This window comes from Mastigoproctus giganteus, chromosome 2 (genome assembly GCF_048544385.1).
Source record: "Mastigoproctus giganteus isolate SK-2022 chromosome 2, ASM4854438v1, whole genome shotgun sequence".
NCBI lineage: Eukaryota > Metazoa > Arthropoda > Arachnida > Uropygi > Thelyphonidae > Mastigoproctus > Mastigoproctus giganteus.
Genome location: NC_143576.1, coordinates 211,212,208 through 211,226,681, shown reverse-complemented (window position 1 = coordinate 211,226,681; position 14,474 = coordinate 211,212,208). Strand labels below are relative to the sequence as shown.

At 35.7% G+C, this 14,474-nt stretch overlaps 1 protein-coding gene across 1 annotated transcript in view; it reads left to right on the top strand.

Annotated features, from left to right (window-relative positions):
• The window catches only part of LOC150090034 (queuosine 5'-phosphate N-glycosylase/hydrolase), an 80,845-nt gene that overhangs the window by 26,981 nt on the left and 39,390 nt on the right, over positions 1-14,474 (top strand). Inside the window, exons 5-6 of the mRNA XM_090368946.1 lie at positions 2,093-2,216; positions 11,642-11,756. Of these exons, the coding sequence (XP_090225072.1) occupies positions 2,093-2,216; positions 11,642-11,756 (239 nt within the window). The remainder of the gene's footprint in view (positions 1-2,092; positions 2,217-11,641; positions 11,757-14,474) is intronic.

The following is a 14,474-nucleotide window of genomic DNA, read 5'->3' as shown; positions in this document are numbered from 1 at the left end:
AAGCCATCTTTCATATGTGCATCATTCTGCACTCATCACTAATCTGTTTGCACTTCTTTGAACCTTCTCTGGAAGTTCAGTTGCTTTTTTTTGGTGTGGTCTTCTGACCTGAATACAATATTCCAAATGTGGGGTAACCATTGCTTTGTATAGAAGAATAATGATATTTTTCTCCTTACTAGCAAAGGGAGAAGGATAACACTAATCCTATAAATCCGTGACAACATATTTCTTCTTATCTACCTGTTTAAACTGCACGGAAAATTTCATGTCACATTGAATCTTACTGTGAATTGAAAAACACGTAGGTCTTTTTTGTCTTGAACCACTTTTAGTTCCTTTTCCTCTAACTTATACATGACTCCAGGATTTCTGTTCTTCAATTGCATAACCTTATATTTAGAAGCATTTAATTTTAGTTTCCATATTTTGGACCATATATGCAGCCGAACCAAGTCTTTTTAAAGCAGCCTATCCTAGCATTGATTATTAACCATCCTTCCCACCTTTAAATCATTAGTGGACTGCTTCCCTTGGATAAACTTCATCGGTATCATTTATGAAAATTTGGCTAAGGTAAAGAAAGCCAACATGAGAACGACGAGAAACGTCGGATAACTTATGCGGAAAATTAGTTTCCCAACACCGAACTCTAGCACTGCTCACTCGGTAAACAGACGGTAGGTGTTATCGGCCTGGAGCCGAAATCGAGAAGGATATATTGATTGATAGGTAGGCGTGGCAAACAATGAAATGATTGGTGGTGGGAGCGACAGACAACAAGCTACTGTGTAGTCATTGGTTGGCATTATAATGTGTATTTATGAGTAAATAATGGTGCATAATAGTTTTGTGATGAACGGTAAACAGGTAATAGTAGCGATGAATCTTTTAAAGATGGAAGAAATTTGTAATGAAAATAAAACGTTGGTTGATATTTTTGTGAAAACTAAATAAAAGTTTTGTTCTGTTCATTTTTATGTTCTTCATTATGTTTTTTTCTCATTATTAAAAGCAGATTTTTGGAGTTCGTGAGTGTTTTTACTATATTGTTGATTTAGGTTTGGTTACGAAAAAAGGAAAAGGTTTCTTTATTTTTCGTTATATTTTGTAACCTGAACTTAAATGGTAGGTTAGGAAATAATAGAAAAGGTTTCCTTATATTTTGTGACCTAACCTTAAATTTTAGGTTAGGAAATAATAGGAAAAGAAAGATTCTTTATATTTTTATATATATGTATATTTATATATATAGTGAATAGCTATTGAGGTGTTGATTGACGTTACGATACGTGTGTGTATCCCCATGAGTGTCTTTAAAAATAAAAGTACAGTAATAAAAAATTAATATTTTGTTACTGAACAGTTTATGTGCTAGTCCACCCATGATTCTAAAGAAAAAAGGTTAGGTTATCCCCCCCTCCACTTCAGGAGGAGTTCAAGCTCCCATGGGATTCAAGTGGAGGTAACCTGACCTTTTTTTCACCATTATGGAAAGCGTTCATTAGGGTAAGTTACCATTAGTGCTTTGAGTGCTACTAAAGTGATACTAAACCGATGTTATTGTGTGTTGTGTTGTGTTCGCGCACCAATCAGCACATCGTTTGCCATGCCTACTTGTCAATCAATATATCGTTCTCGACTTTGCTCCAGACTGATAACACCTACCGTCTGTTTACCGAGCGAGCAGCACTAGAGTGCCATATTGGGAAATTAATTTTCTGCGTAAGTTATCCGATGTTTTTCGTCGTTCTCATGTTGGCTTTCTTTACCTTCATCTCCTCTTAATTAAAAATTTTAATTAAGAGGAGATCCAACTCCAGGCTTTGCAGAATCCTTTTACTCTGCTCTGCACTTAAGACTGGCTATGACAACTCCTGTCTCCTATCTTTTAGTCAGCCTGTGATTCAGCATAGGACCTTACCAGTATCTAACTTTTTCCAGTTTATGTAAAGCAGCTTTCCATGAGGAACAGCTTTATCAAAAGCTTTACTGAAGTCCAGCTATTATGCTTTATACTTTACATGACCTGTAAAGTTAAAACATTCTTAATTCATCTTCATGTTTTTAATCAGTTTTTTTTTTCTTTTAGAAATTCAATGGCTCCTTTGTAAATTGCATTACTAAATGTGACAACAGTGCAATAAAACTTTTGGAACTTATAGTCAAAAATTTTCCTTCATATAGAGATGAGGCAGAATATGAAGGCAACAAAGGTAAATGATACTATTATTTAATATGCTGTCCACATAAATTATTTAATACATTGTTTGCATAAATTATTTAATACATTGTTTGCATGAATTATTTTATAGCTTGTTTACATCAAACATTTTTGTTATTTTAACAACTTTAAAAAAATTGCTTGTCTTAGTACTTTAGTAGAGAAAAGTGCTAGGTAAAAAAAATCCAAGTAAAAGAATAACTTGAAGAGTACATAGTTGCTAGGGTTTATTGTCAGTGGCAATAAAAATATGTTAAAAATATTGTGCACAAAGTCTTTGCCAGTATCTCCTCCAGCTAGAATTAACAGTTTAAAATTAATGAAGAAAAACTTAAGATATTTTAATGATTAAACTAATCCATCATACAGAGATAAATGTAACAAACTTTATTGGTGACATAAGGTGAATTTGCTGAAGAAAAAGTTCAGTTGTCTGGATTGATGCTTTTAGATGATATCACAAGAATCTTGGTCCATTACTTTGCTGTTCTTTTCTTCAATTTACTGCAGTTTCTGAGTGATGCTGCCATTTGTAAATGGAACTGGAGAAGGCAGATTCTCTATTCAGAGCTGGGATGTCTTCTAATGTTGACAGGAAAAAAGTGCAGCATGCCAAACTGTACATCATTTTCCAACATGTATTTCCAACATTAATCCAGAAGTCACATAATAAATAGATGAAAATACCAGTTAAAAGAAAGACATAAAATTTTAGTAGTTTAAATTTTTTTTAAAACCACTTAATAATTTAGTTAATAAGATTAAAATTTAATAAAATTAAATTAAACTTAAGTAAATAGATAGCTATGAATACTTATATTCATATAATAATGTCTTTGTGACATCATCAGTCTCACATACCAAGACAGTGGTTTAACTTAATTATATTTATATGTTCTATGCTGTACTCTCAAACTGAGAATTTTTGAATCAAAACTCTGGTTTCGGTCTCCTGGGGCGAATTATAGTTTGACTTAAGGGGAGGTGAGGAAGAGAAAAGGGATTTCAATGTTGTAGGATTAGACATCTGTTTGGCAACTGATCTTCGTGAGTGTCTTAATTGTGTGTGTGTAGGTTCAAGATTACATCAGAAGGGGCGAAAGAATGGGGCATCTTTTTTCAAGGTATAATTATTATGGTTTTTATGTAGTTAATAAATAGAATGCCCATTATTTTTCTACATTTCCATTTCCTGATATACCTGCACACCATGTCGTTAAAAGTTTATGCTTGATATTAAAATTCTTTTTACTAACCAGATATCTTTTCATTTAGTGTCCCAATACATCTTGGATAGATATACTTATTGAGGATACTGAATCTGTGTGTGAGCATTATTATTGGTTAACTTTGTGTAATTTCTAGTTAACATTGATAATAAACCCCTGCCAGCTGAATAATCTGAGTTATTCTTCTGTTATCCTGATAGTTTTACATATTTTTGTAATTGATATCCTACATTCCTTTAAATGCATAAATAAATTTTCATTTATTCTCAATGCAGCTGAGGCCAGAAGAGTTTGCATGTTTGTTGTCATTGCGTACATATTGAATTAATTATTGTTAAGGGTAGCCACATGCTTGGTGCTTCAGTTCACTATGGGCTGTGTAATTTTTTTGGCAGTATATGGGTTCACACCCACAACCTCCTTACTTCTGGTTATGCGTGTTAACTGCGGGATCATTGCCAGTCTGACTGAAGGTTGTCAAAAACAATCTGAGATTTTTCAGAATGACAAAGTTAAGTTACTAACTTTCCAAAAGAAGTAGTCTACACCTTTAGCCAGTCATTTTTATTGATGCGTTTTTTTTTTCTTTTCTTGGAAGTTAAAAAAGTCGTTTTTTCTTTCAAAGTGGAAAAAAAAAAAAAAAAAAGTCTGTTTAATTTTGATATAAACTTTTAAAAAGAATTGATAACAATCTAAATGACATCTTACATTATGGCACATCTCTTTATATCTTATACCTCACTTTCCAAAAGCATATCAACAGCTGCACTGTGATGGGGTGTGGCATTATCACCCATAAACATGAATTCGGGTGCCAGTGGCACCTTGGAAGAGACGCACATGGGGAAGGATTACCTCAGTACAGTAACGTGTACCTGTTACAGTACCGCCTTCCAGTATCTGGAGTTGTGTATGTCCATCCAAGATGACGACTCCCCAGACGAGAACACCTCAACCGCCACATCAATCCTTTTCAGTGATGTTTTCGGAGTGATAATGTGTGCCACCCTCTCGCCAGATTAGCTGACGTCCAGAATTGCTGCTGAGACTGAATCTACTCTCAACAGTAAAGAGTACCTTAAGTAAAGATTTTGTGGTTGTAACCTTTAGAAATAGTGTTGGTCCTTAAGTTTTGCACACCAGTATATAAGGGTCTATAATACAAAAAGCACAATACTTTTAAAAAAAGTGAAATTATTCCAGTGCAAGAATTTGTGGAAGATTTTTTTTTTTTAAACACAAGAGGTATTAGAACTTATAGTACTTAGTACTGTGCTTGGGTTGGAGGTTGAGAAGACGAGAGAAGATATTTGTTGATATTAGACTTGAACTTCTGTAGACTGTAATTTTCAGGAAAGACATATGAAGGAAGGTTGTTCCAGAAAATGGCAGTTGAATGAATAAATGAGGAGGATGAAAAGTTGGTTCTGTGAGTTTGAAGTTGGACAGTAAATGGATATTGACTGGTGGCAACACATGTTCAGACTGTTTTGAAAGAGAGAGATTAGGAATTATAGAAGCCAATTCAATAGAACACTGCGCATGGAAGTATCTGTAGAAAAGGCATGCAGGAGAAACAATACATCTATGAGACAGCAAGTGGATGTTATTTGTTTGTTACTTGGTTTTTAGGAGCATTAGCAACTAAGGCCATATTGCTCCGGGATATGCGGTGGTCATTCCCTGAATGACCTTTCCGCATCCTCCGTATTTGGTGGTGACGGGCTCGAACCCCGGTCTAATCAAGAAGTGTGTGCTACGCACTGCTGTTCCTTCCCACCTGGCTACGGAGGCGCCCCAGCAAGTGGAGAGACTCTGTTAGAGATGAGTCATTAATTAACCTAACTGCCCTCTTCTGAATGGAATCTAGAAGCCTGAGAGAGGTTTTGGGGGTAACACCCCAGATGTGGGAGCAATATTCCATGGTAGGGTGGATTTGCAATTTGTACAGTGTGAACAGCTGTTTTGAAGAAAAGTAACACCGAGAACAAAAGAGAAAAAGTTTGTTAGATGCAGAGGAAGCAATATTTGTAATGTGATGTTGCCAAGAGAGATTAGAAGTCAGGGTAATCCCCAAAAGAGATATGTCAACTTGTCTAGAAATTGGAGTGTCACCAAAGATAAGCATAGGAGCAGAAGAACCCTTTTTGCGAGATATAAGACAAGACTGAGTTTTAGAAAGATTGAAATCAACTAAGTTCTCTTTGCCCCACTGGAGAATTACCTGGAGATTGGCATTTAAGGAATTGGTAGCGGATATTCGAAAAGTTGAAACTGATTGAACAGGGCAAGGTTTCTCAAAATGGAAAGTGGAATGCAATGTGCTATCATCGGCAAAACTATGGAAGAAGGTCATTAATATACAAGAGGAAAAGAGTGGGGGAAAGAACTGAACCTTGGGGGACACCGGCATTAGTGGAGAAGTTAGAAGACAGAGAGCCATCTACCATCATCCTCAGTGAGCGATCAGAGAGAAAACTGACTGGATAACCAATTACTAAAAACAGTTGGCAAACCATAAGATGGAAGCTTGTTTAGAAGACCTTTATGCCAAACACGATCGAAAGCCTTTGAGATGTCAAGAGCAACTACTTGTGTTTCACCGAACCTTTCCATTGAATTAGTCCATAAATGGGTAACATAAGCCAGAATATCACCAGTGGATCGACACTGACGGAATCCATACTGGCGATCGTTGATCAGACGGAAGGTTTCTAGGTAGTTTAAGAGTTGGTGGTTAATTGATTTCTCCCTTACTTTAGAAAGAGTAGAAGTAATTGCAATGGGACGATAATTGGATGGGAGGGATTTGTCACCCTTTTTAGGAACTGACTGGATGTGAGCAAATTTCCAAGCAGAAGGAAAAACACCTTTGGAATAAGAAAGTGAAAAAAGGCGGCAAAGAATAGGCGTAAGTTCAGGAGCACAGGTTTTGAGAACAAGTGGAGAAATACCATCAGGACCTGGAGCTTTCTTAGCATCAAGATTTGTCAAAATCCTTCTGACATCCTTTTGACCACAGGAGGCATTGAATGGAACGTGTTGGGAATGGTGGGAGGTGTTTTACCAAGATCATTAATACGTGAGATAGAAGAAAAATGGGGTGCTAGCAGGTCAGCTTTATCCTTGGCCGAAGTGACAACAGAACCATCTGGTTTTGACAGAGATGAGAGCAGAGATGAGCAAACATTGCAGCCAATAGCTTTGGCAAGAGACCAGAATGCTCGGCTACCATTAGGGCAAGAAACAAGTTTTCTACTCTTAGCTTGTTTAAAATCTAGTTTGGACTGATTAATAACTGCTTTACAATTGTTGTGAGCTTTGGTGTAGGCAGAAAATGAAACTGAAGAATTGGAAACAATCCAATTACGATATGCAACGTTCTTCTCTTGAACAGCCTTAGCACATTTATTGGAAAGCCAAGGTTAAGATAAAGGACGAGATTTTGAAGTGCAGTGTGGAATAAAGGATTCTATTCCTACAAGAATAATTTCACTGACACGATCTGAGCAAACGTTGACATCAGAAGTTTTGAAACAGTAATCCGACCAAGGAAAAAAGAAAAGAAATCTCGCAGGTCATCCCATTTTGCATTCTTGTAATGCCAAACAACACGAGGTTGGAGATATCCATGAAATAAAGGCTCCATTGGAGAAGAGACAGTCATCAAGTTGTAATCTGAGGTGCCTAAAGGACAACTCACTTTGACCGTGTACTTAGAAGGGTTGTTTGTGAGAAAAAGATCAAGCATGTTGGCTGTATGGTTAAGATTGTCCAGTATAATTGTGTGTAAATGAACAAACGGTGCAAGGTCATTAATAATTGCAAAAGCCTCAGCATTTCGACCAGCTGGATCGGTGTGACTAGAAAACGGAAGCCAGCTGGATTTGTGAACATTAAAATTATCAAGGAAAATTACCTCGCTGTTAGAAAAGTTAGACTGGAGAAAGTAAAGTTGCAAAGAGAGGAAGTCAAAGAGCTCCAAGTGATTAGTGAAGTTGGGAGAACAGTAGAGACAACAGATGAATTTGACACAATGAGGTAGAGAGAGAGAGAGAGATTTTAAACCAGAGAAGATCGAAAAGAGGAGATTCCAAATCTTTGATCTCTTGCTCTCTTCTCACCTGGGGGGGGCTCTCTGGTTAAAATGGGTTTTGGATGAAGGGGCTCTCAATTTTCATTGATACTATTGGAAAGCAATGTCACTTCCTTCCAGATTTTAAAATGAGACATCTCTGCTATGTTCTTTCATTCTGGTAGCCAGTGTACAGTATAATTATCTATGTAACTTTTCCTGTACTGGTAAACTATTCCTGTGTTCCAGTTTTTTGGGAGGGGGGGGGCTGAGCTTCTCAGGATTTGCTTTAGTTTTCTAGATCCTGTGTGCACTTTGACTTGGTTTTTTTTTCCTAACCCAGTTACTATTTTGTCTATACCTGGGTGGTATGGAAAGGTTATTGTGGATGTTACTGTGGCATCTCTGTTGATGCCGCAGTTGTGGGGAGGTTTCTTAGCATTTTCAACTGTTATTATTATTTTTTTTTTTTTTGATTATCTTGGTGATAATGTAGTGGGCAGCTTGTTCTGGGTGAGCGTTTGTTTTATCATCAACAGCTGTGGACTACAATTGTGCATTTTTTTTGAGTTTCATGTTGTTTATTATCCTGACCTTTAAATTCGAAGGACCGAATGAAAAAGATAGGCATTAGCCTTCTATTCCACGATAGTCTGCCACCTAGCATGCTACTTTGGGGAAAACCTACAGTATAGATAAAGATTACAATGCCCATTTGACTTCACCAGGCCCAGAAAGTCTATCAAGATTGCTGGCAGACACAAACAGTCCAGCCAACCCACATCTATCAACCTCATAGCTGGTTAGTTATTAGTATTAGGCATATGGTACAAGGAAGCCTGAGGCTTTTGCTGTGCCAACCAAAAAACAAAGTAATAAGAATAATAAAATAAAACAAATGATCTTTTGACTCCCTCCTGATGTATGAGGGAGTCCAATTGACCTTTGAATCTCCCCATGCTGTCAGCCTTAATGACTCATGTAGGCAGCTTATATCAGTAATTAACAATTTGCTGGCTAAAAGAAAACATCCTGCAATCCAATCTAAACCTCTTCTGTCATAATTTGAATCTATGATCCCTAGTGCTGGAATCATGGCGCAATACGGCCTCAGCAGCCCTTGCGCATGAAATAATGATAACAACAGCTGGAATTATTTATAATGGTGAAAATTTCACCCTTATTTTACTTTCTCCCTTCAGTGCCTTGTTTGCCTCAGTCAGGTCTCCTCTAAGATGCTTAGTTACCAAACTCTGTAGCCGATAAGATCATAAGATGGTTCCATAAGAAGCTAGCAAAAGAAGATAAGGAACCACCCAGTAAGATGAGTCAGCACCACTCTGCAACCAGGAGTTTATGTTTCTCCAGCTACCACATAGGAAAACTTTTGTTTTACTTTTTTATTGTTATTTGTTAGCAGGACTGTAGCTGCCATATGACCTATAAGTCTGCAAAAATGTTGAAGTTAAATTTCATCTCTGGAAGTTAAATTTTGTCTTGGAAGAAAGTACACAAAGATGTACCAAAATGTAAAATTCTTTTAATATTTTTATTAATTCTTTGTAAATTGGCAGCTTCTTACCACAAAAAATTGTCCTTATTACAATAATCTAATACTTGCATTTAGAATGCCCATTTAAAATTGCATTAGGGGTTTTTTAGCAGTTCATTAAATTGGAATGTAAAGGACTGATCTTCTTTATAATAATAAACTTAATGGATTTCTGACATAGCGATTACCAGCCATGGCCAGGGTCTAACTTAAGGTTATTCGAGTCCTAGGCCAGTAGTCTCCAAACTTTTTTGGTCGTGCATCCCTATTTTACTTAAAAGGACTAGCACACACCCCGGAATGAAAAATTAAATATATAACTTTAATATTTTTTTATTTATAAATTATTTACATGGAAGACATTATATCTAAATTGACATTTATAAAATCACGCATAATTTTAAAAGATCACAAGTAAAAAAAATAAAAAAATACAAAACAAATTAAATTAAATTGAAGTACAAAATGAATGTACTTGAATGTGCATGATCGATGGCATGATCAAATAAAGCCATGCAATCAAACAAAGCCGCATATTGAAGTATTAAAAAACATTTATTTATAATTTTTATTTTCAATTACATTTCAAAAAAATAAAGTTTTCATTATTAATAAATATTGATTTATTGCAGATTATCTTGCGCACCCCACTTTGGAGACCACTGCCCTAGTAAAAATTATTTTTGGGGCCCCTATAAAAATGTTTATTATGAAATGACATTTAAGGTTTTTGGATTAATAATAAACGGATAGGTTTTGGTACCATTTTGTAAAGTCATGGCACCAATGGCGCATTCAAAAAGTCATCTTGTCAATAATTCTTGCTTGAAACTGCTTTTTAATGATATTATACTATTCTGCTTTTAGATGAGGTGGCTGTTTGTTCAGTATCATACAGTTGACTACTTGTTATTTGATACAGATGAATATATTTCACAAAAAAAAAAAAATAACTTCCAGAATATTAAACACAGAAAGGTGACTAATTAGGAGAATATATTAGTTACTGAGAGACTCAGTTATACTGAAAAATAAGATGTTTATTCAATTATTCCCAATGATTTGAAATAACTAATACTCTACAAAACAAAATCAAAATTAAGACACAAATAAAATATAAAAATTCACTACAGAAAATGACAAACAAAAATATACCATCTATGTAAAACAGAGGTTCCCGACCCAATTGGGAGTCACAGAAGGTTTGTGGGGTTGCAAGGAAGTGAGAAATAAGACCTAAACATAATACTTTTTGTCATATTTGCTTGACATTGTAGTTACTAAAATGTCAACAATGTAATTGGCAGCACTCCTTTGAGATCCCATTGCAGCTCCTACAATGTCACATTAGATTTTGGCTGTGTCCATTGCCATTTACAGGCCTCCTCAAATTATGGACCCTAGACATGCCTAGTTCACCTAGGTCTAAGATAGACCCTGGCTGTGACTTATGTAATATTTCTGACCTAATGACATCTACCCACCCTCCCACCCACATAAACACACATTTGCATGCTATCTAGATCTCTCCAAACACATTTGTTGAGGTTACGTGTATTGTTTGATGATTGAATTATTTATGGTTATTAATGATCTATAAACAGTCATAAATAGCTTAATTATATGCAAAAATAAAAATAAACCCAGTCACATATAACCGTAATTTCTCTCTTTGAAACACTGTGTGTGTATTTTTTTATGTATCTATATACTATATGTGCACACACATGCGCGCATATAGTATATAGATATATAAAAAATTTCATGGACAAAACCCTGTTGTTGACTTGTCTGAAGAGGTCTGGGTTTGAATCTTATTTTAGACTGAAGAAATTGTTAAAGAGCTCCTAGGGACTTAGCTTATTTCAGGCAGAGAAAGTAGGGTTTCTGTGTGAGTTTTTCTTGATTTTGTTTTTTGGCCCACATGCAGATTGGCTTGTGAACACATATCGTGAAGACATAATATGTGACAAATCATGTGAATTGGTGTAGCTTGACTAAAGTAGTGATGTGCCAAAAGATCCTTAAAACAATAATTGAATAACTGGTATCAGGATGTCCAAAAGGTAGATTGCTACTCATTGGTTATGTCAGTATTTTCCAAACTGTGTGTCTTGGGGGATATAAGCAACTATTTAGGGGTAACATGAACTATTAGAGTAAACAGATGAAAGAAATGTGATGTAGTTTTATTAACTTTTTATTTACAAATGTTTTAAGTAAAACATAGTATTTTACATTTAAATATGCTATCATTAATTAAATTTTATGGAACTATTTTTATACCTATATAAAAATTATGTGTACAATATCTATAAGCAGGAGGGTAGAGGGATACAGAAGGTACCAAATTAATTTAGATGAACATAAAAGACAAAAGTTTTTGGGGATATTGCTTTAAATCATTAACTTCAGATGTACACAAGTGTTTTTTTTTTTTTTTTTTATCTGATTCTATTTCTGCTAATTTTATTATAGATTTTATATTTGCATGAGTATTTTTTTTTTTTTTTTTTTGGCCTTATCTGCTAATTCAATTAATATATTTTATATTGTGTTAGTTTCATTCTATAAACGAGCCCAAATCTTGATTGGAGACATCTGGGCCTGTTGTGAAGGAAAAGGTTATGGGGAATTTCATGATATTGATGAAATTACTATCTTTGCTGATTACAGGTATGAAAATATTCAACTTTCTATACAGTTAAAATTAAATCTTAATTTTATATTTTGCAGTTACATTTTTAACTGTTTTTTTTTTTTTTTTTTCACAAAATTGTGATCCAAAAAGAGAAATTCCATAGTTTTATGGATGTTTTTGCCATTTGTTACCCAGTTAGAAACATCTGGGTTCAGTTCCTATTCCCAAGAAGAAGGATTACTGTTGGCAAAGGATTACTGTACTTTATAAGTACAGTAATCCTTTGCCAACAACCAGATACATTTGCGAAAAATACATCATTTGGCAAAACTGTAGCTGGCAATATTAAGATTCCATACAAAATAGGGGACTAGGAGAAAAACAATAATAAAAAACAAAAACAAATAACTGATAAAATATATGAAAAGAGTACAGTGAACTTCATTTTCCATTTGTACAACATGGAAGTGATGATAAGGTTGTTTATACAACAAGAAAAAAATGATTGGGATAAGATGATGGAACACACAAAAATTTTTTACTACCCTTCTAGTTCGCACCTTCATTTTGATACAGCAGAACATAATAATCTATAAATCATTATGAAAACATGTCCAGAAAAAACACACACACAAAATGTTGACTATCTGCCTAGTTAATAAGGGAACACGTTATGTACAATTGTGTGGAGTATTAGCATCTGTAGTTGGAGTTTGTAGCCAGAATGCCTAACTTGAATGTATTATCCTCCGTTGTGAGAGAACATTGTTTGGAGCACAAGAGGATTCCTTTGCTTTCAGGGGCTAGTGGTGGCTATCTTCAAGAGAAGATGCCTGTTCTTATGCTTAAAGCAGTCAGCTCAACAATAAACCAGAAGGTGTATTTCTTTAAGTAGTGTGGATTGGCTTGGTGACATGCTGCTAGATACCTGGACCTATTTAGGGAAATTGGGGGTTCTGGTGGCGGCTTATCTGGTGCAGCAGGTTGTTAGGGGTACAGTGCCAGAGATTCCTGGGCTAATATTTTGTGTTGGAGTGTATAGAATATATCAGCTTCTTTTGGTGTTCTGGACTGGCCTGATCATTACTGATAAGAGAACAGAGAATATACCTTACTATTAGTAACAGCGAAGAACAGACTAGGATGTGTGATAACTCTGTCATTATAAAAGGTAGGCATCTGTTCCTATGAGCCAAGAGCTTGTTGAATATACATTCTGTTTAACACAGTGGAAACTGAGACAACAGCTTTAATGCACTGCTTTCTTATTAGTATTATGTGCTGCTTGTTGTGCAGTTGCTCAGCATATTTTCTCTAGCAATGTCTTCTGCTCATTGTGCAGCTGCTCAACGCTTCTTCTTCCACCATGGACTTCACTACATATCTAATATACTGCTTCTTGTGCAGTGGCAATATATGCTTCTGTGTGCCTTCTCCTAAAGAATGCTGCTCTGTACACTCTAACAACTTCCTTTTCTTAAAGTATGCTGCTCCTTGCACAGCAACAACTTCAAGATGCAGGTGCTTATGTTTCTCTGTTTTCTTCTTTCTCTAAAATAATGCTACTCCTGTACAGCAATCGTTCAAGAGGAATGTGCCAGTTCCTAGTGCTGGTGTGCATGAGCTCTTCATTTTAGAGGCTGCTGCTCCTTGTACAGCCACAAATGAAAGAAGCATGTACCTGTTCCTGGTGCTGGCTTTTGAGATGATATCCCCATATTTGCTTCTTACATCTGTGGCTTGTGGCTGACTTCTTGTGCCAGACTATGATATAACACTTTCTTACTCAGGTTCAGTGTGGATAGTGGTACTTTTCAACAGATAACAGTACTTTCTAACTGATTTGCTATCATGACTGACTTTGATTGTGTGATTTGGATTAGTGCTTCAAGGAGCTTCAGAACTTTTCAAGTGTCCTCTGTACCAAATGTGTTGGTAAATTGCTTAGTAACTGTTCCTTTAGAAGAATCATGAAGATATGTGTTTCAGGGATGTCATTTGAACTTTTACTAGATATGGACTATATGGGATGACACAGTTGGGCTTTCTACTTGATTGAACTTCAGCCTCGTGTTTCTTTTTTTTTTTTTTTTTTTAAAACTCCACTACTGTATTTGGGCAGTTACAGGCAGGAAGGTTAGGGAGAGATCATTAAACAATGACATGATGCTGATGCTAGATAGAGTCCTTGGCCCAGCTTCAGGTGCCAGAGATGGTAACCAGCTGTCCCACCAGATCAGCTGGGTTAAGTGGTCATTCATACAACATGACACTACACTGTAGGACAAATATGCCACTACACTGGTTGGTCTTTATCGGTATGATAGTATCGGTAAGTGTTGGCCTTTAGAAAAGCATAATACACGACAGTATTGCCATTCTATGGCTGGAACTGCTTCCACAATAAATAAAGAAATAAAAAAATATCCTTCTAGTTCACACCTTCATTTTGATACAACAGAAAGTGGTAATCTATAAATCATTATGAAAACATGTCCAGGAAAAATGCAAATGTTAATCAAATATATGAAAATCTATAAAGAAGAGGTGGCAACACATAACACTATATAGTACTGATGAGTATGTCATTGAGAGGATTGACTGCAGTTTCCTAAACTGTGCACTCCAGCTTTGTGCTGTGCCACAACCTCTTTGAAGTGTATCACGAGATTAGGAAAATCTTCATCAAGTCCAGTGGCAACCACTCTTCAGGTGTACTGCAAATATAGTATTATTTAACTGACTTTAAGTGA